Here is a 22,112-nt window from a genome sequence, read left to right as displayed (position 1 = left end):
GGGCCATGAGCAAAGATTGAAAGGACATGTCACGTGGTTACCCACAGTTCGTTGTATGAAAATATCAACATTACTAGAGATAATACAATTGTTTTAAAAACTCCCGTTTTCAAGCTTTTTTACGTTAAATTTCAGCTGAAAACTCGTAATTTGCAAAATAAGTGCGATTTTAGGCAGCAAAATTAAAAAAATTATCAAAAATTTGATGTTTTTTAGTTTTTTTGCTAAGAAACAGAAGGCAGCAGTGTTTCCACAATGCAATAATGAAATATCAAAAATTTCTCATATTTTTTTGCACAGTACACGTTTCTCCCCAAACAAAATGTCCGCCAGTGGAATGTACAAAATAAAACCGATTTACGACAATTCCGACCTTGTAATAGAGCTTCCAACTTGCATGTACAAAATGAAAAATATTCACGAAGATTCGTCCGATGATACGGTAAGAGCTGTGCGCAAACAGGCGCGAAATATTTGCTGTTGTGTTCAGCTGTTTTACTCAACAGACCTATCTTATAGGATAGACGACTTTTATATACACGAGATGCTACCGCGCATGTACTCGTTTTATTACAAAGAATTGAACTAAACGGCGCGCTAAATCTTATATCCTTCGCTAACTATTTGATCGTATGATTTACAAGTCGTCGGGAGAGATGCGCGCTGTTATTTTGGAGACAGTTTTTTTCGCCGCGTATCAAATGCTTATAGAGCTATATATCTCATGATCTACCCGTGTTTCTAGGCTATCGATAATCCCGAACTTCTGGAGCTTATTTCTCATCAAGAAACAGTCTTAAAAGAACTTGAAAAGCTTAAACTAGAAATTGATCAAATTGGTGAAGATATTGGCTTGAGCAGCAAAACTAAACCAGCAGCCAAGGTATGGTTTTCAAATTTCTCTCTTGGTTTTCTCTCTTGTCGGATTACGCAGATTATGACATCTTTCGTTATATTGTTTGTAGGCAACAAGTGCCAAGGAACCTCCCACAACACCAGCGCCAATCTCTTGCAACATGGTTGTAAAGACCTCACCCAAGGACCCACCCTTCTCGGTATATCTGCTGTACCAATTGGCCCTGAAGCATGGGCTGGACTGCTCAACAATGTCTCATACACACTCGTCATTGCCTGGTCAAGTGCCAGACAACATACAAAAGTTGTTTGATAATTCATGTTGTAGGAACAGTGACATCTGCTTGAGATTTATTTGGAGAAGTGGTGAGTTAAAAACTTGAGATTTGAGAAATTTATTTTTTGTGACCCCCTTTTTGTGACTGAGAAACTATTAACTTTTTCATGCATTCTTTATGTAGTCTTATGGTATTCACAACCATTATATGTGTATTCTTTTTGTTTCTTTTCTTAGATATTCTTGCACCAAATCTAATGATATCAATTGCAAATCAATCTCCTATTCTTGGTGAAAGCAACATCCTTCGCTTTCTAGCACGGCAATTTCTACCAGATCTCTACAATGCACACAGCCCTCTCCAAATAGCGACCATTGATGACTGGCTAAGTTCTGCCATTCAATTCACATCCACCAAAGATGGGGAAACCTTTATTCAAAATCTCAACACTCACCTTGGCAAACACAACTGGCTCTCTGGTGATGCTATCTCCATAGCTGACATATATTGCAGTGTTGCTTTGATCAAGAGTAATTCAAACCGCAAGCTTCCAAAAAATGTCTCAAAATGGATGGCAAATTGTAGAAAAGAGCTTCCAAGTTTTGACCAAGTTGAGAACCTATGCAAGTGAAGTGAAATGAACAGTATAAAAACTAGTGATTACAAATTAGTAGTTAGGAAATATATTTTGCAATAAGTCCACCTATTAAAGAAGTCAATACCTTATATTTGTCTTGAATATTTCTTCGCCACAAAACTTCACATTGCTTCAAAAAAGTAAATAGCATCAATAAACCACAAGGCAAGGGTTGATGACAATTATCTTCCTGACAATGTTTAATTATTTGGCATCTTAAAAGGAATACACCATAATTAAGAACAAGTGCTACAAGAATTTTTATCCATTGCCACACATTGTTTAAAATCAATGTCTATGTGAGAATAAAGCTAAATGAGCCAAGCAAAGAGCTCCCAGGTGAAGTTTGAATGTACATAATATAACCTTCGCTGTGTATAAGTACACAAAATAACCTTCAATCTATTAATTCCAAGTCAGATCAACCTAATTTGCAAAATATGGCAAAATTGAGAAAAGAATTGACACTTGAAACCTGAAGTGTTCTCTTATGAAATCATTACAAATACATGACATATGTAAAACAGAATGACAACTGGAATATGAATTGTCCTGTACAGCAATCAAAATGGATTGAGGCAATAATAAACCGAAGTGACACAGCAGAATATCGGTGAAATTATGGTTGGTCTGACCAGCGCAAATTGAGAAACTAAAATTTACGTACAATTTTTTCTCTCTCTCTCCCTATTTTTACATAATTGTGATAGAACACACACCAATTCGCATATTAAATACATTTAAATATTCTTTTTTGAAATGCGCGGTCTTTTAGAAGCGGTGGTGGTGAAAAGGGCGTGTCCGACCTCAGTTCAAGATCTTGATGGATCGCTCCAGATAGGAATATCGCGATTTCTTTGGGGCCTTGTCTACGTGATCAAGTCCCAGCCAGGGTCGAGATAGAGAGTTATTGGGAAGCTTTAAAACTAGAAGCAAGAAAAAAATCCTGTTACGGTGGCTTGCTTGTTGAACGAGCTTTGAACACTCTGGTAGAAATGTTATCCGAATTGTTATGGTAATGGAGAACCAGAAAGGAGTTCTATTCGCTTACCTCCTGAAGGGCTTGTAAAGTCTTTTAAATTGATCAATTTGTCGCTCTCTAGAGAAGATATAAACTAGATTATAACGATGAGCGCTATAATTTACTTTACAGTTAGCTATGACCTCAGTGATTTTTGCCAATTCATTCAACGTGCTGTCCCCCCCCTTAACTCCCCCCCCTTAAAGAAACCTTTCACACAAGCCAGCGATATTCACATAATCACATCCACCCTGATTTCGTTCAAAACATGGTAGAAGACAAAGTATATCTTACCGTCATCTAAGTATATCTGTCTGCCGCTTCGGACGAGCGCGAATTTGATCTAAACCCAACGGAAATATCCACTTCAAAACACTTTTCAAAAGCTTTTTTAAGACTGTTTGTTAGAAACAAAAACTCTTACAACTTTAAACAAAAACTTATTTTCCATACCACGCCTTTTTTTCAGCCCTAATCACAGTAAGTTTTGCATTGACAGCTCTATAGGACGTATTTGAACTAATTAACTCTACAACTTTTTTTTACCTTTTCAAATTCTTTTTCCGGCATTTCTAACTTGTGTTTAACACGTTCGATAATATCGGAAAAGACTTCTTTCTGTGTAGAAAGTTAAAGGAGTTTTGTAAGACCTACGGCTGGACGTGTTCAACAGATTAACGTAGGTACAGTTAAATCAGAACAGCAGCAAATAATACTTACATCACGAATTTTTATTAGAAATGGAAAACCAAAGGTCTGATATGTGTCCTGGAAAGAAATGAAAAACTCCAGTTATTTTTTTTTTGCTGTTCTCATTAACTCTTTATGCATAATATCCTGGTTCGTGGTCTATGATTGTTTATAAATAGTCAATCCATTCAACGAGTTTCACCTTGCTTGTGTCATATTTCTGTCTTACATAATTCACATCGTGAATAATATTAAGTTCAACGGCACTAAAACCGCTTATGGTTGGGTCAAAAGAGGTTGTTTATAGTTCAAGTGCTTAATGGAAAGTAACGATTGTTGATAAAGGGAAATTGAGGATAATACAATACAAAATGTACATGCACTTTGTATGGTACAATTCTCTATTGGAGTTTGTGCATGCCTTCAGTGATATACCTTTTGGAAATGGGCGACGGGAATTAGAGCTTCATCGTCCCTTAAATTAAGATGTTCAACAGGTACTTCCTGCAAGACAGAATGAAGTGATAAACATATAATGAAACCAGCTTTTATTTCACTGGGGATTTAGAGAGAGAGAGCAGTTCATTAGAGAGAGGGCAGTTCATTAGAGATAGGGCAATTCATTAGAGTGAGGGCAATTCATTAGAGAGAGGGCAGTTCATTAGAGTGAGGGCAGTTCATTTGAGTGAGGACAGTTCATTAGAGAGAGGGCAGTTCATTAGAGAGAGGGCAGTTCATTAGGGAGAGGGCAGTTGAAGTAATATAGTAGGGGTAATATGCAGTCTAAACTGACTTTATATAGAGATTTTAAGTCCTACCTCGACTCTGTAGGATCGGGTTGTAGCGTAGGCACCGAAGTGCGTTTCTAATTCTGAGTCGACGTCTAAAATTTCCTGGATCTTGGAACTCAGGATCATGAGTAATCTAAGGAGGTAAAGAGGGCGTGGGATGCATCTTGATGAGTGTGAACGAGAGTAATGATCTGGAGGGTGGAGGAGGAAAGGAGGGGGTGGAGGAGATTGAAGGAGGGGGAGAATAGAGAGGAAGAGTGAATGAAAAGATTAGAAGGGGGGATGTGGTGTGGACTGGGTGAGTGTGAACGGCGGCGTGGAGGATAGAGAAGGTGGGAGAGTTGGGGCAGGGGGAGAGTAGCAAGGGAGAGTGGGTGGGAAGATAAGAAGGGAAATAGACTGTGGACTGGGTGAGTGTAAGCGAGTTGAGTGTGGATCAATGTTTACACACCTTAGTTCCCCAGAGCCATCAGCATCTAAACTGATCTAAAACAATAAAGATGTGTTCATTTCAAAACATTGAAAGAATCCACGTGAACGGCGAATACTAGTCGTTGATAACAATAGTCATCAGTCACAGCATACTTGTCATAATGATAACTCACATGTTTCTTTGCCTCACTTAAAATATCTGTAACAGTACCATTCTTGTCTGGGAATAGGACAAGTTCTTTCTAGAATATGTTAAATAGAGATTGGTCAATTTCAACTCAGGATTAAAGAAGAATCTGTCTTTGCAAACCTCCTTCGTCAATGACAATTTAATCTTTACCTGTTCTCTAAGATCTTTACTCATCCAAATACATTTGACTTGTTTCTTATTCTCTAATTCGTCTATTGGTATCGACAGCTGAAATAAAAAAAAGATAATAAAAAAAAGATAATATAAAATAAGTTTTTATTTCGATTAACAACAAGATGTGGTCATCACTAGCTGGATACTTTACAGGTATCCTAAAAGTGCATCTTCGTCATCTTACCAGCTGGTAAAATAATTTCTTAGGAGTTTTTTGACTGTACATCATCAGATCTCGAATCGTTCCCTCGTAGGTACATCGTATAGGATTTCCAGGTAGGCCACCGCCGTATCTAATAAAACAAAAAAAATCGATTCTTATATCCTGGGAGAACACACATATTCTATGTCTTTGTCTTGCACCTCGCCCCTGGCCTAGACTAGAAGGATACAATCCCCCCTGCGCCCTTAGTAAATCCATCCAAAATACGTACAGTTGTGCCTTGAAGAACTGGATCTTTCTCGGGTCGACATCCAAATACCAGGCGACCTTCTCTGCCATCTGAAACGTATAAACGAACAATGCACATCACAGAATATTATACACAAGTGTTGATTCTGTACAAAACCATCCAGTTTTCTCTAATAGTTCAGCTCCCATACCTGCGTGTAGGTCATTCTTGAAGAGAGAGTAATGTTAAAACCAGGATCATTTGACATGTTTTTATCGCACATCGTGATGTCGATTCGATGATAATAATCTCTGAAATACAACACAGCATATATGAACATTAGACTGGAACAGGTGCGGGCAGGCCCTTGGGGAAGATGGGAACTTGGGGCTCTACGGATCGTGTATCGTGTAATGGGCCCTCTAGACTGCTTGGGCCCTTAGCCATAGCCCAAATGCCTGATCTACCGGTCCACCTCCGAACTGGAAAGGCCAGAAGTTCCGCGATCACAACCCTTACCTAAAGTAATCTATGCACGTCCGTAATTTGAATTCGTCCAAATCAATATCTTTCCTAATGATGAAGAAAACCATGGTTATGATCAGTATAGTTATAATATACTAATTTCGATCGATATTTGTGGTGTTGAGGTTGAAAATAAAAATTTTACCTTTGAAAACAGAAAATATCGCCATCCATTATATCTTCCGTGTCCTACGATAGAAAAGTTCGTTTTAAAAACAAAATAAATACTTCAGTCTCTGGACAAATTGTCAGGTGAAGTTTAGACAACAGTGAAGACGAACTCTCATTATGCAATAAAAAAAACCAGCGCTTACTTCGAATGTGACATTTAAATCTTTAAAATGCTCTGTTAAACCTGGTTTGACTTCCTGAAATGAAAACAAGTAAAGTACGTTGACACACGAGAAAGAAAAGAGCAGTATTATACACAGTAGTGGTAGTGTGATGAAGTTATACTGTCTGTACTTGGCCAAGCTATTTTGGCTTACCTCGAAAAGCATTAAAGGCGTGTCCTTTGGTAAATGTGCTCTCTCGCACAACACTGGAAGCAAAATAGCTGGATGGTGTGAAAATGAGAGTTGTTATTCTCGACGAGAAATGTATCATGCTGTTTTTGCAAAACACTCTACACACTTGCTCAAGATATACTTACAAACTTTATCTACCAAACGTACAAAGACGTGACCGCAGTAGGACATCGTCTCTGTTCGTGGGTCGTAATATTTGAAGAAAAGGAGGATATCAGCTGTGGAAGAAAGTGGGAAGAGATTAAACAACAGTTCAAGTCGCAAAAACCTGCCTGAAATTATGGAATATGGAAGTTCTCAATGAAAATTTGCTCAGAACGGTATATTCTTACTTTTAACGTCGAAACTAGGAAGCTTGGAATCTGGGTCACCTGGAAAGGGAAATTAAGTAAATTGACTTAAACACTGCGTATTAAAATACTGGTATTTTAAAAGGGAAGATGGTCATGGTTTCTACTGAAATCGAGAATCTTTGGCCGCCATTGGTCCACTTGAAGTGAGGTCTTCTAATATGAAAACATTCAGAAGAAATACAACTTTTGTTACATGTTTTCTGAAGTACTCACAGGGATCAGTAGTCTCAATAAATAAACAACAATCACTGTCGGTATCGATCGCTTCCATCACCTAACAAAGATCAACGATTGCATTAGTACACCTGCATGCTACATACGTAAAACCACTACGAAAGACTGAGTAGGTTCCGAAGGAGAGATTCATATTTCAAATCCAATTGTTTTGCTTTTCAAATCCCCTTTCCCTACCCTTTTTTATCTAAACCATTTTCCATTTCAATGGCTCCGATACGATACGTGTTATTCTTCCGACTTTGAAACGGCCAAGGACGAATTTGATTCGCCTTATAGCCCTACGAAAGAACACACGAAGCGTATATATTAAACACAGACCTACAGTAATATACTCTAGTATATGTCAGTGCTATTAAACGAATGCAGGGGTAATAAAAATACTCCTTGCTTGACAACTTGTGGCTACACCGGGTCTGAAGGAATCTGGCTGGGCCGACAATCAATCATATCTAAAACTATTCACTGGACCTACATCAATAGCTTTGTCTCAGTGACATAAATGGATCCAACAGACATATTTTGTTCTCTCTAATAGGATAGTTGGGACGTTGACAGATACATAAATGCTATGTCATACCAGAGCATCAGCAAGTTGCTCAATCATTTTCTCAATCGTGTCCTCTTTTAGTATTTTGAAAATCCTGTCAAAAGAAAACCAGATAAGCCAAGGAAGAAATACTCAATATGACATTTTGTTTCAGATGGGGAAATTCTTACTTGGAGGATTGTTTTTTGGTGTCAAATAGATCAAAACCTTGATGTCCACAAAACTGATCTTCAGTGATTACCTGAGGACATTGTAGTAAAATGAATTCTAAGATTGTCTAAGGATTGCGAGTAAAAAGTACATTAAAATAAGTCGCTAGGGAATACCTCAACGTTCATGTACAAATGAGCTTCGCTTCTTTCCTTCCTTTTCTGCGCCTCTATACGTCTGTCATTTAAGAAAAGTCTCGTTACACAAGAGGTCTCCAAAACAAAATATTTTTAATGTAATCCTCACTTCTCCTCTCTTAGTTTCTCCTCTAGTTCTTTGGGTATCTCTGTCGCGCTTGCGTCGAGTACATCATCTAGGTGGAGCGAAAGGTCAGCATCTCAAAAGTGGTCAGGGGTCGGTTGTTCAAAAGCCGGTTAGCTTAACCCTGGGTTAACTCAAATTTTCACATCAATTTTTTAATCGCTTGTTTATGAAGATGAACATGAAGATTTTTCATAAATATTTCGTGGATTAATAGAAGTCTTATTTTGTAAAGTCTTGAAACAAACAGCGGTGCAGAAGCATATAAACCAAAACAGCGGAGTAAAATTTAACCCAAGTTAGCGCTAACCTAGCTTTGAACAACCAGCCCCAGGATAAAAAAAAACCATAACACAAAGACACACCATCACATGTACATTCGACTATCATAGCAGTGTCATGGTTGCATCGCTACGTTCGACACGCACGCAGTCTGTGGCGATATAGGCGATGTATATTTTCACTAGAAGACATACCTAAGCAACTGTCTCTGATGTAGACCAACATGTATGCGTTTGTACAATATTTTACACAAATATCATCCTGAGAAAGAGAAACGAAGTGATTTATTTATCATTTGAGCGGGAAGCTTGGAAAAGCAAATGCGATGATAAGCGAATAACATACATCATATCCTCCAAAATTATGGTCAACTGCTTCCTGTTTTGAAGCCTAATAGGAAAGAGATGTCGGTTTAAGAAAGTACTTTAATAGTCTATCTATATTATTTAGTATTTGTATTTATTTATTACTATATTTTTATACTTTTAAGAGCAGATTTATTGAACCAAGTTCAAGATTTTCAAGTTGAACTCACACTTTGTTTGGACTGTGGATGAATTGGTTCAACGTGAAGCGAAAACACTTACCAATGACACAACATCATCATCAAATTTACACCACTGCAAAAAGAAAACACACTCTCTTAGAACAAATTATAATGGCTTAAATACAGCGTGTTTTTTAAAGCCAATTTACCTTTCCATCGCCTTTAGGATTGATGTAGACAACATAATGGCCGCCATGATTATCCCCTAAATATTTACAACAACAGAAATGGGTTTTAGTTCTAGATAACTATCCTCATTCATAGATATCTGCATTCTTCCCACGGCGGTCAACCAAACACTCACCGCTGTGCACAAGAACCGCGTGAAGCGTGTACGAGGCTTGAGTGTGATGCGCATCATCCAGGAACTCAGTGAGATCGATTTTCTCCAAGAATTCATATCTAAATAACGTAGAAGGCCGCTTTAAACGAAATCCAATCGAATTTAAAACAATCTAAACACCAAAATATACGACCAAATACCAAAATATACGAGGAAAAATTTTGAAAAAATAAAAGCAGTTCAGTAGCGTAATTCACCTGTCGTTTATCTTAACATTTGCATCAGTCACTGGATCGTATTGGAAGCGCATCAATTGTAGATGCAGGACGGTTGGAAAGCTGTGGAAAATCACGCCTTTCTTCGCTTCCTACAACAAACATGTACAGAGTAATTAAAGGCACATGCAAGTAGAGTTTTGGGCTTAGTTTTTATACAAACCTGCATTCCGTAATCCCCAGCATCGTACTTATTATCCCCGTCTAATGTTTCAACTGCGATGTACTCTTTAAATGACTCGTAAACTGAAACAACAAGACAAAGTCTGAATCTTCACTTGGAATTCATCTGGGACTAGTTGTATAAAAGACTAGTTAACTTTTAACTATAGTTAAGGACAGAATTGGTCAATAAAAGTCGTGTATTTCTGAGTTAACTTGGATTTAACTATGCAAAATGTAGTTAAAGAGTTTTATACAACCGGCTCCAGAGATGTTAAAGAAAGCTCAGTTTCAACACGCATCATTAATCATAATTATACTCCTGTTTGGTGTATGGTACTTACTGTCTTTTTTTCCTTTCACATTTAGTTGTATGTCATAAAACGATTCAATTCTAACCGAAGGGGAAAATGAAAGATCGTCAATGAACATTGTATGATTAAGATGATGACTTGGGAAAGAGATATGACTTGGGAAATGAGTGATATTACCTTGAAGAAACATAGTCCACATTTTTACACTTGATATACGACTAAAACAACAGATGAATATGTAAACTTGATTAATGATAACTCTCAACACTAGAATATACTCTAAACAACTTATTCTTGGGAGTGTTTTATGAGCAAATATCTAAACACAACCTTGGACAATGGTTTGGTAGGTGGGTGTTAAGGGCAAATGATTTCAGCAAATTTTTCACTTACACACATTTTCCCCTCCAGAAGTTTGGGTATAACTCCCTACAAAGACAGCAGAGAGCTTAGTGAAGAAGCTAAACACCTCTTATAAAATCATGATGATTTATGACTATATGTAATATAACTAGTAAGAATTGTAGTTTTATTTTCACAGGTACCTCAACACATGTTCCTTTCATTTTGCTCTCCATGTTGTCCAGGAGCTAAAACGAAAACAAGAATTGATATAAGAACAGCATTCTGGCGAGATATGCTAACACAGGCGAAAGAATTTGCACACATCTTGTCCTAAACAATATGATGTCTTCCCTATGGTGCAAAGTCAAGCAGAAATACTATTGTTTCTCACCACTCGACACAATTCTTGGACATCATGTTGCATGAAACTGTCCAGCGTTTCCCATCTAGCAATGAAAATAATAAAGGGACAGTTGTACCAATGCACATTGTACTTCATTCAGAGAAAATTGTGAAAATACTTTCTACCAGAGAGCATAATTCAGGGATACCTACCCAAAGGATCTTGTCAGCTTTTTAGTCCCAACTGCTTTATCACTAAAAACAACAAAATCAAAGATTTGATTTTTCTTTGTCTTAAGAGAGGATGGAGCAGGTACTCTACATACATGAACCTAAAGCATGATTTGTGTTCACCTGACAGCTTATAGTCTATGGAGTTATATTAAAGCATTCTAGGCCTGTTCTCAGACTTTTTGTTCATTAAATCATCTCATTTTCCCAAGAGCATACCCTCCTCCAACCTTACCTAAATTGCAGTTCATGAAACACTCTCTGTAAATTGAACGCAACACTTTTCTGAGGATCATCGTGAACAGTTGGCATGTGGTAGACAGCCTGGATTTAAATTAAATATACATTAGATCAGGTTATCCTGAAATTCTATTTCACTGCAACAACACTTTAGAATGACAAAGTAATACAGAGATCTCGACTCACTGTTCTTAACTTATTCGTAAAAAACAATGTTTGTAAAAGTGAATTCATGTAACAGGTGGCTCCTTGGTTCTTTAGGCCGACATAACCTGTATGCTTCTTTGAGTCCCAGCTAAAAAGTTTATCAAGCAGGTAAAGTTGAATAATTGACCAGTACATGTAATGGATACTAATGGTTAAGAAGAGATAGAGTATTGGTTCTCTAATGGTCAATAAAGGATACAGATAGAGTAATGGTTCTCTAATGGTCAATAAAGGATAGAGTATTGGGATAGAACATTGGTTCTCTAATGGTCAATAAAGGATAGAGTAATGTTTCTCTAATGGTCAATAAAGGATAGAATATTGGGATAGAACATTGGTTCTCTAATGGTCAATAAAGGATAGAGTAATGTTTCTCTAATGGTCAATAAAGGATAGAGTATTGGGATAGAACATTGGTTCTCTAATGGTCAATAAAGGATAGAGTAATGGATTTCTAATGGTCAGCAAGAGATAGAATAATAGATCTCTAATGGTCACTAAGGGACAAAGTAATGGAGGTAAATGGTAAAGAAGGGATAGAGTACTTAGTATTTAAGGATAAGAAGGTATACAGTGATGGATAATAATGGATAAGAAGAGATAGAGTGGCAAACTTACGCTACTCCATGGGGAGCTTCAGCAACAACATGAGCTTCAACAATGATCGTGTCATCCACTAAAAATCCATTATCCGTATTCAGGATTTCCTGGAAACAAAAATAGACTGATTATGAGGCCTAACTGGTATATGAGCACATATACAACATAAAGAACTTCCAAGAAATTGTATACATACATGCCATTCCTTGAAATTACTGAAACCCCAGTCATTCTCCTTAGCAAAGAATAAATGTTGAATTTCTAGATGAAATTACAAAGCACATAATCAAAATAAGCAAAGTTTAAAGGCAAAGTTTTCAATATTTTGCAGGTGTATTTACTTTTTTTGAAGGATTTCTCAGGGAATTTTTGATTGACAAGAACCAGCTGAGAAGTAGCATTACAGGACCATGATCTAAAAAATGACAACATTTTAGGATGGTAATACTGTATGCCTGTTTGTTCCTGCTGTGGACCGATATGAACGATGAAACAATCCCTGGACGTTGTGACAGTTGGCTTCAAAACATGTCCTGGGCTATGCAGTGATGGTAACATTTGATAAAACTACAATAGGGACTTACAATGACTCTGTCTCAGGGTTACATTGAAGGAAAACTGCAAGGGTTTTAAGCTTCTCATGACCATGCCCTGATCCAGTTCTCTGAATACACATCAGTCTCCTGGAAATACAACAAAATGTTCAGCTTCTGATCTCAATGGTCACACAGATAATCAACATACTAAATACTAATTCTAGATATTTGTATAGTCATCCCATATCACATTATCTTACCAAGGTAAATTTCTTATGTAGACGGGTTCACTGAGCACTGTCTCTTTCAGCCGACTAAAGTCTTTCACAATGAAACGAACAACACCTTCCGGTCGGGCAGAATCCTCCTCCAATTCCATCTCTGATTTGGAGGAGTCCTTCCCACCTGGATCTGTTATAGATGTATCCATCGGTTCTGATAATAAAAGGAAATCTAAATATTGCAGTTTCTAATATTTCAGTGCACACCATGAAATGGAAACACATAACAACAAACTCCAGTTTCCACAAGGTTTACTTTAAAATAAGATTACCATTTCAAACCAGAAAAACACAATAAATTAACGTTACCCCTAAAATAATCCTAGCTCTTGTAACTAGCCCTATAACCTATCTCAATCCATTTATATTCTTTCTTTCAAAAGCATTCGTTCTCTCCATTGCTTTGGAAATGGACAAGACAAGCTTTGGTAGAATATCATTGAAACAGAAAGCAGTTTCCAGATGGATTTAAATACCAATTTTTGTTGCAGCTAAATAATTTAACCAGCATGGAAAGCTTGTATCAATGCAGTTGACATATTAGCTGCCCAACTCTTATACAACTTATTACCCTGCTGGTAACTTTGGGGAATCTCAACCCTGCAATTCTTACACTTCCAAGTCTGGTGGGTTATAATATTAACTGATAATACTGGTATCATTGAATGGAAAATAGCAGGAAGTCTCAGTATCATGTTGCAGAAACCTTAGAACTAATACATTGCCTGAATGCAAGTTAATCCTGTACAGCTATGTACAATATAAGAGTACACACTGTATTAAAACGATCATTTCAAACCACTTAATATCTTCATATATTATCGTTCAATAGAAATTTCATTGACACACATAAACACAACACAATATTGTACAAAATATGTGCAAGGAACGGGTAATGCTGGAGTTGTGCGTGAGTTAAGGCTTACCTTCCTTCGAGTCCATATCGTCTTGGTCTTCTGAAACAGGCCCATTCATTACTGAAGTAGTTTTATCAACTTCGGTAAGATGTGGTTTCGGGTTATTGGTGTTGTCGAAAGTTTCCTCCGCGGCTTCTTGGGAAACTTTCGCGTGTTTACTCGTGATTCGGCCAATTTCGGCACGTTTCCCCTTCAGGGGAGCGACAAAGCAGAGAAATTGAGACGTAAAAGGATTATAAACATGACAATAATCACCACAATTTCCTACAGTAAACTCCTTTCATGTTGTCAGTGACTTCGCCAGAACCACGACCGACACGCATCACGGACAGGGGGATTGTTACATAAAGCTGCGGAAGGACTTCATGTAAGCAGATTATAGTGACATCTTTGTTACCGTTTCGTTTTCATTACTTCCCTTACTTTCCTTACTTTTCAATGATGAACATTCGCAGTTAAAGAGTAACAACATTATATTGAACAAATTGAAAGATTATATTCGTACACGTAAATTAATCGTACATGTATCTGCGGCAATGTAGTGTAGCTATTTGTGTAGCGCCCTTCGCCTATTTTGAATTACCGCCTAATTAGAAATACCTATGGAAATACAAATTAAGGAAACACTGATGACGCACTATGACAATGTACATCTTGTCGTGGACATTTTCCATTTTTATGTTGTCAATTATTGTCCCATTCACCCATGCAACTAAAAGGTCGACAGTTGGACGTCTTGGTAAAACCACATTTGGTGAAACTGGCTGTCAGCAGAATTGATTATCAAATGTCATTTACAGACGACTGGCGATTATCAGAATAAAGCAATGATATTTGGGAGTAGTTTAATACGGTTTTTACATTTATCTAAATATACCATAAACAACGAACGATATAAGTTCGTTTTACAGTTGTAAAAACAGAGTTAAAATCTATAGTAAAATAATATACTTTAATAATACTTTTACGTCGACTATTACAATTAGTCAGTTACAATTACATTACGTATCAAATACAATTATGTATTATTTGTTCACACCTAATTATCGTATTATATATATTTTTTGTAATAGGGACGTGAACTCTATGACTAGCCAGTCAGGCTGTCACGACATTCACGTAAAGAGGGAGGCCGGCTTATTAGTCTACGATGATCCTAATAATGATCGCGTCATCTTTGATATACTGACGACGATCCAAATGACCAATCGGCATAAAAAATGGCAAACCACAGCCTATATTCATGTTAAATTTCGGGCGTTGGAAAGACACACCTTGCGGATCAGAATGAAACGTTTGGACCATGTGATCACGTAATTCACATTCACCTTGATCCAAGAGCATCATGGTTATCTTCTTCTGAAATGGCCAGCTTTGAAGAGAATCATATTTACCCTTCATCACCACAAAGAACAATGATAAATGAGATCCTTTTCCAAATCCGTTTCCATTCATATAGATCTTTGCACACAATTTGTATCCGTTTAGAGCGCTGTAGAAATGTGGACTATACAAGGCCGTCTTCACTCCATTGATAGCATCCTGTCGCTTCTTATGAAAGCCTTCAATCTTCCAGAGTAAGATGCCATTGCAACTAGGGATACTTCGTTGCGCACTTGGTCCTCGCTGCGATTCCAAGTCGGTGATTTTCACTGTCGCCGGCGCACCTTCACAGCTCGTAGCGACGTGTTCCTGCAGGGGAGGATGAGTTTGGCATATCATGAGTGCAAGGCAAAAACTACATGACCCATTCCCTGGTTTTTTTCTTATGACTCATGCCAGTTGCGTATCTCAAAGAAAGCTGCTGTAATCTTTAGCTAAGTCACTCAAGGACTAAGGCATGGATTTGCAATTCTTGTGAACGCAATTACTCGCGTATGCAATGAGAATCGTTTTGTGAAAGAATCAGGAACTGGCTAGGAAAAGAGAATAAAGACGTTCTCATTTGAACTGTGCTCACGCGAAAGTCGGAACGTTACAATTCGAAATTTAGAATTTAGAAAAGCAACACCTACTTTTTCTTTACTTAACTCCTCACCATCTTCAGGACATCTTGGAGTTGAACTCCTGAAAAAGAATGCCGGAATTCTTTAGTAAAAACATGTCGTATTGCATACTGGCAGTCTGAGTCTGTCAACCCGTTTCAACTTTCACGCTTCACCGTCGTCATTTCACGAACGACGAAATGGTCTTCAATATAATATAATAATTTATTTCTTCGTTGGCGACAGTTACTAAAATTTACAATCTCTTCCTGATGGAATTTTACTGAGGTGTCATAACAAGGTTTTTCATCAAGTCACCTTACCTCAGTAGTGTTTCAATACAGGTCAGACACATAACATGACCACAAAGAGTTTGCATCGGTTCCAACAATAGCAAATGACAAATAAAGCAAATGAACTTCGAGTCAATTCCATCTCGGTCTCCTTCTGTGATTTTCGTTCCTGGCATTCTACTCAGAAAAAGTATTTAGCAACAATTATTACACGGTATTCCTGAGCCAGGAAATAAACGAAACAAGCAAACATTTACCCAAATGTTTAAAGTAAAAAACGCTGTCGCTGCATGTGATGGCTTCCGCGTACATGCACAAGAATTTATATGTAAACTTGATTTCAAGAGCAATGTTTGTTATTTTTTTTCTATTTCTCTTCAAATCTTTTTGAGTTATCCCACACGGCCTCTAAAGCTAGGTAGACTCTTTTTAAGTTCAAACTAATCGTTCTGGTTAATCTAAGATTTGACTCATGACTCAATGACGACTCACTTTCTATATATCATGTGTTGTGGACTAAATGGTTGAATTTGTTAACAAAGTGAATAACTTTAATAAGTCATTAAAGGTCTATATCTATTAAATAAGATCTTATTTGAAAATCTCCCGTCTCGTAAGATATTGTTCGAAAATCGTCATGGCAACACTGATGTATAGTCCTTCACTGATCTGAGCTGCTAAAGCGCCTCGACAAAACCTGGCGTTATTCAAATGATGGTGGCAACGAAGGAAATATCGAAATATCGAAGGGAATGGACTCTTAATATACAAGTTTTCCCTTCGATAGTCTATGCTCTAACTAATAATATAATGGGTGAAAAATTTAAATTCTAATTGACAGTCGAGAAAAAATAAACGTGTTTTCACATAAATATAATAAAATTACTTGATATTTTCGACTGATTGGTTGATTATACTTCACACTCTCCAGCAGAAATGTATTCGAAACATTTGCAGGTATAATTAAAATTGTTTATATCCAATATCAGCATAGTACCACCACGTCGATTTTATTATTCGAAAATATCGTTTGTGCCCATGCCATGCCGTTTACTCTTTAAGGGCAGGTTTAGCGACTAACGTCGATGAAACTTGCGCTCCGTACATACGGACTGATAGACCTAACCATATGTTATTTTCTGTAGATTTTACTATATTACTTTACTTTAAACCAAATTATTAATTATTTGAATGAAACTCTTTGAATGAAAGTTTCAACAGCGCCGGATTTCTGCAATTAATATTATATATAGCATTGCTCATGTATAGTTTCTTGTATAGTCTGTACATGCAGACATCAAGCGTCGTTTAATTTTTAGATTTTTTAGCACTAATATCTAAAATACTAAACTCTGACTAAAAACTAAATACATAAACGATCTAATTTGCTATATTACCTTTGGCATAAATTCTTTGTGAGATGAGAAAACTTTCAACCAAAATACCTTCGCCGCTGGTGCAATGAAGTTGCGCGCTGATGAACGAGGAAAGTAACAGTTGCATGATTTTGGCGACAAAAATAGCCTTATATATACCTCTGCAAGATAGAACCAATCAGAGTTCAGTATCACACGTCACGGTAAGGAGATATTTGCATAACCTGTGGATATTTAAAGCCTTTATCGAGTACCATAATCAATTATTGCTGCGAATCTTGTGTTCAGAAATTGCCAGTCAGAACTAACGGTGGAACATAAATTGCATTTTCACAACATAGGCATAGCTAAGGTTATACAAAGCCTAGTTGACAGATCAAATAGTTTCTAACTATATATCAATCTTTTCTCACAAATCAGTACTGACTATAGTGCAATCAACTTTTTAGAGAAAACTTATTGGAAATTGGCCAGGAAGCAGAGTTGCCTTCTTCCGCTCATCTTATTCACGGCCAACTAAGCAATAAGTGTGGCCCAAGAAGATTTGTTATGGATTTGTTATGAACACAACCAAGTAGCCTGTTTGCAGCTGATGTTTGGACACCGAGTCGCCGACACTGAATATCTAGATCACGCGCTCAACGTCGACTTTGACGATATATTTGCCTTTCAACTAGTAGTGGTGTTGTACTAGAGATCTCTTACGTGCGATGGATTGGGATTTCGTTTTAATGAAAAGTCAACTCAGACAACACAGACAAACGTTTACATCATCTTGCAGCAGGAATGCCATCGTGTGGGCAGTTGCTTTGACTTTGTGTCGTTTGCAAAGAAAGCCATGCATGGGAGATGAACAGGCAGTTCGGCAGTCGCAGATCGTTCACATAGATAAGAAAGAGTGTTGGTCCTAGAATAGATCCTTTGCATGCAGAACATCAGATGTAACAGGAAGGTATGATGATGATTCATCACCAGGAACTGTTACACGTTTTTGACGTCCACGTAGATATGATTTAAACCGCGAGTGCAAATTACCAGCAATGTCAATTGTGAAAGTGTTGCAGCCTTTGCAACAATACGTTGTGTCGAACAGTGTCGAAGGCTTTACTCATGTCAAGGTAAATTATGTCAGTCTGTTTTTCGCTGGCCAGCTGGTGTCCAACATGATCTAAAATTTGTACGTCAGGGGCCGGTTGTATAAAAACAGCCGCGAAGATTGCATCCTCACTGGATATGTTTAATATTCAATCACTCGTTGCAGACTGGTGCTTTCCTGTGATTGGAAATCTAGCAATATCGTCCACTCCTTGTATTCAGGAAAGGTAATACAGAGAATGTTGAGAACTACAGGATGAAAAACAGAAAAAAAACTAACACTTTTAAAATTCAAATACTTCATGGGTGTACGAAGCATATCAAATAAGTGAATCATTAATTAACCTAAAACATAAAGTTTGTTCCCTTTGGCTTTATCAAGCCCGTTAGCTTAAACGGTGGTTAAGTTCAAAATAGAAAGCCAGTCTATCGTTTTATTCAAGAAGCGAACTCAGTAAATGTTTTTAACCTTAATACAAAGATACTGTTTATACAACTAAATATCCAGTGTATAATATTCAAGTTGACTCATTCAAGTGAAGAGAGCCGAATGTAAGAGTGTTATTTAATTTTGACTTATTCACCGTCTTAGTACTCGGTTTGGTATACCGTCTGGTCCAGCTGCTTTTGTTAACGTAGGCAGTCGTTTGTATGTGACCTTATTTTAGTAAATAGAGTCATTAGTGTTTAAAATACGACTCGGATACTTTGCGAGATTATCAACCAAAACCGAAGCGGTAAACGCACTGACTTTGTGTGACCACTGCCAAGACGATATGCCCAAAAGTTAGTCCCCATTTAGTTGTTATAACGCGTTTTGGAGTTTTTAGCTGGGAATACCATCAGATACTCGAAGAACAGTTGAAGGGTATTCAGTATAATTGTAGTTTATATTTGTTGATATTGTTAAAATAATAACAAAACAGTCGACACGATACATTAAATGTATTATTTTACATAAATATCCTCCCCCACATTCCTTTATATTACATTTATATGATTTTCCTGATATTTCTTAAACGGGTTTGCTAATGTGAGTTACGTATGTCGTTTTCAGCGACTCTTTTTTTCCAGGCAGCCAGAGGGCCATGGCTCGGATGATACTGAGCATGAACACCAGCAGGAATGATTGATTGAACCATCCGAACGACCTTTCTCGTACTCTTCTTTATCAAATTTTGTGAAACCCCATTTCTTTGACACAAATATTTTTTGACGACCAGGGACCGTCTGAATGCTTCAATACATGCTGCTTTGTGTTGGGGCTTTGTTCTAATTGACAAAATAGTTTGACCAATGTTGACACGAGCAACAGTTCCCAGAGGCTTGCCAAAAGCACCTCGCATACCAGTCTGGAGCCTATCAGCTCCGGCGCATGACAACATTTTGTTCATTCATATATTTTGTCTCATATATCTGTCATACATTATTCACATTGTGAATAATAAGTTCAAGCGCACTAAAGACCGCTTATGGTGAAGTCGAAAGAGGTTGTTTATAGTTCAAGAGCCTAATGGAAAATAGCGATTGTTGATGAAGGGAAATTGATGATAATATAATACAAAATGTACATGCACTTTGTATGGTACAATTCTCTATGGAAGTTTGTGCATGCCTTCAGTTATATACCTTTTGGAAATGGGCGACAGGAATTAGAGCTTCATCGTTCCTTAAATTAAGATGTTCAACAGGTACTTCCTGCAAGATGGAGTGATAAGCATATAATGAAACTAGCTTATATTTCACTGGGGGTTTAGAGAGAGGGCAGTTGAAGCATAGTTGGGGTAACATGCAGTCTAAACTGACTTTATATAGACATTTTAAGTCCTACCTCGACTCTGTAGGATCGAAATGAACAACACCTTCCGGTCAGGCAGAATCCTCCTCCAATTCCATCTCTGATTTCGAGGAATCCCTCCCATTTGGATCTGTTATAGATGTATCCATCGGTTCTGATAATAAAAGGAAATTTAAATACTGCAGTTCCAATATTTCAGTGCACATCATGAAATGGAAACACATAACAACAAACTCCAGTTTCCACAAGGTTCACTTAAAAATAAGATTACCATTTCAAACCAGAAAAACACAATAAAATAACGTTACCCCTAAAATAAACCTAGCTCTTGTAACTAGCCCTGTAACCATCTCAATCCATCTATATTCTTTCTTTCAAAAGCATTTGTTCTCTCCATTGCTTTGGAAATGGAGAAGACAAGCTTTGGTAGAATATCATTGAAACAGAAAGCAGTTTCCAGATGGATTTCAATACCAATTTTTGTTGCAGCTAAATAATTTAACCAGCGTGGAAAGCATGTATCAATGCAGTTGACATATTAGCTGCCCAATTCTTATACAACTTATTAACCTGCTGGTAACTTTGGGGAATCTCAACCCTGCAATTCTTACACTTCCAGGTCTGGTGGGTTATAATATTAACTGATAATACTGGTATCATTGAATGGAAAATAGCAGGAAGTCTCAGTATCATGTTGCAGAAACCTTAGAACTAATACATTGCCTGAATGCAAGTTAATCCTGTACAGCTATGTACAATATAAGAGTACACACTGTATTGAAACGATCATTTCAAACCACTAATATCTTCATATATTATTGTTCAATAGAAATTTCATTGACGCACATAAACACAACACAATATTATACAAAATATGTGCAAGGAACGGGTAATGCGGGAGTTGTGCGTGAGTTAAGGCTTACCTTCCTTCGAGTCCATATCGTCTTGGTCTTCTGAAACAGGCCCATTCATTACTGAAGTAGTTTTATCAACTTCGGTAAGATGTGGTTTCGGGTTATTGGTGTTGTCGAAAGTTTCCTCCGCGGCTTCTTGGGAAACTTTCGCGTGTTTACTCGTGATTCGGCCAATTTCGGCACGTTTCCCCTTCAGGGGAGCGACAAAGCAGAGAAATTGAGACGTAAAAGGGTTATAAACATGACAATAATCACCACAATTTCCTACAGTAAACTCCTTTCATGTTGTCAGTGACTTCGCCAGAACCACGACCGACACGCATCACGGACAGGGGAATTGTTACATAAAGCTGCGGCAAGACTTCATGTAAGCAGATTATAGTGACATATTTGTTACCGTTTCGTTTTCATTACTACCCTTACTTTCCTTACTTTTCAATGATGAACATTCGCAGTTAAAGAGTAACAACATTATATTGAACAAATTGAAAGATTATATTCGTACACGTAAATTAATCGTACATGTATCTGCGGCAATGTAGTGTAGCTATTTGTGTAGCGCCCTTCGCCTATTTTGAATTACCGCCTAATTAGAAATACCTATGGAAATACAAATTAAGGAAACACTGATGACGCACTATGACAATGTACATCTTGTCGTGGACATTTTCCATTTTTATGTCGTCAATTATTGTCCCATTCACCCATGCAACTAAAAGGTCGACAATTGGACGTCTTGGTAAAACCACATTTGGTGAAACTGGCTGTCAGCAGAATTGATTATCAAATGTCATTTACAGACGACTGGCGATTATCAGAATAAATCAATGATATTTGGGAGTAGTTTAATACGGTTTTTACGTTTATCTAAATATACCATAAACAGCGAACGATATAAGTTCGTTTTACAGTTGTAAAAACAGAGTTAAAATCTATAGTAAAATAATATACTTTAATAATACTTTTACG

At 37.3% G+C, this 22,112-nt stretch overlaps 3 protein-coding genes and 1 long non-coding RNA gene across 6 annotated transcripts; 1 reads left to right on the top strand and 3 right to left on the bottom strand.

Moving 5' to 3' along the window:
- The first annotated feature begins 309 nt into the window (after positions 1-309).
- On the top strand, positions 310-1,842 carry LOC114519250 (aminoacyl tRNA synthase complex-interacting multifunctional protein 2-like). The gene is made up of 4 exons (XM_028539349.1): positions 310-442; positions 746-883; positions 966-1,221; positions 1,370-1,842. Exons 1-4 carry the CDS (start codon positions 323-325, stop codon positions 1,762-1,764), a joined length of 909 nt encoding a protein of 302 aa, XP_028395150.1. The 5' UTR covers positions 310-322; the 3' UTR covers positions 1,765-1,842.
- A 119-nt stretch (positions 1,843-1,961) lies between these two features.
- On the bottom strand, positions 1,962-13,933 carry LOC114519248 (ubiquitin carboxyl-terminal hydrolase 7-like). The gene is made up of 46 exons (XM_028539348.1): positions 13,692-13,933; positions 12,745-12,919; positions 12,533-12,631; positions 12,290-12,363; positions 12,145-12,209; positions 11,967-12,055; positions 11,328-11,436; positions 11,137-11,225; positions 10,884-10,925; positions 10,720-10,774; positions 10,529-10,573; positions 10,377-10,412; positions 10,161-10,201; positions 10,014-10,063; positions 9,671-9,753; positions 9,490-9,599; positions 9,254-9,351; positions 9,099-9,154; positions 8,990-9,022; positions 8,748-8,792; positions 8,597-8,663; positions 8,106-8,172; positions 7,976-8,036; positions 7,820-7,890; positions 7,680-7,743; positions 7,281-7,380; positions 7,079-7,141; positions 6,845-6,883; positions 6,638-6,730; positions 6,474-6,541; positions 6,300-6,353; positions 6,131-6,174; positions 5,980-6,033; positions 5,672-5,771; positions 5,503-5,570; positions 5,253-5,361; positions 5,045-5,122; positions 4,878-4,946; positions 4,724-4,758; positions 4,300-4,405; positions 3,917-3,985; positions 3,512-3,559; positions 3,338-3,409; positions 3,086-3,134; positions 2,822-2,869; positions 1,962-2,696 (listed from the first exon to the last, which is right to left on the bottom strand). The coding sequence occupies exons 1-46, from the start codon at positions 13,738-13,740 to the stop codon at positions 2,578-2,580; spliced, it is 3,258 nt and encodes a 1,085-aa protein (XP_028395149.1). The 5' UTR covers positions 13,741-13,933; the 3' UTR covers positions 1,962-2,577.
- An 889-nt stretch (positions 13,934-14,822) lies between these two features.
- LOC114519440 (TNF receptor-associated factor 3-like) lies at positions 14,823-16,139 on the bottom strand. Its single transcript, XM_028539565.1, has 3 exons — positions 15,991-16,139; positions 15,698-15,749; positions 14,823-15,374 (listed from the first exon to the last, which is right to left on the bottom strand). Exons 1-3 carry the CDS (start codon positions 16,134-16,136, stop codon positions 14,823-14,825), a joined length of 750 nt encoding a protein of 249 aa, XP_028395366.1. The 5' UTR covers positions 16,137-16,139.
- Positions 16,140-19,335: 3,196 nt separating this feature from the next.
- Positions 19,336-21,444, bottom strand: LOC114519249. 3 transcript variants are annotated; one of them, XR_003686560.1, is made up of 4 exons: positions 21,153-21,444; positions 20,263-20,383; positions 20,061-20,129; positions 19,339-19,941 (listed from the first exon to the last, which is right to left on the bottom strand). It is a non-coding gene; the product is annotated as an uncharacterized LOC114519249 (long non-coding RNA). The 3 variants fall into 3 exon arrangements; XR_003686561.1 differs by having other exon boundaries at positions 19,342-19,847; XR_003686559.1 differs by having other exon boundaries at positions 19,336-20,129.
- Positions 21,445-22,112: the final 668 nt, after the last annotated feature.

Source organism: Dendronephthya gigantea, unplaced genomic scaffold, assembly GCF_004324835.1.
Source record: "Dendronephthya gigantea isolate DGI-Jeju-01 unplaced genomic scaffold, DenGig_1.0 000013F, whole genome shotgun sequence".
Taxonomy (NCBI): Eukaryota; Metazoa; Cnidaria; class Anthozoa; order Malacalcyonacea; family Nephtheidae; genus Dendronephthya; species Dendronephthya gigantea.
This window is presented reverse-complemented; position numbering and strand designations above follow the sequence as displayed.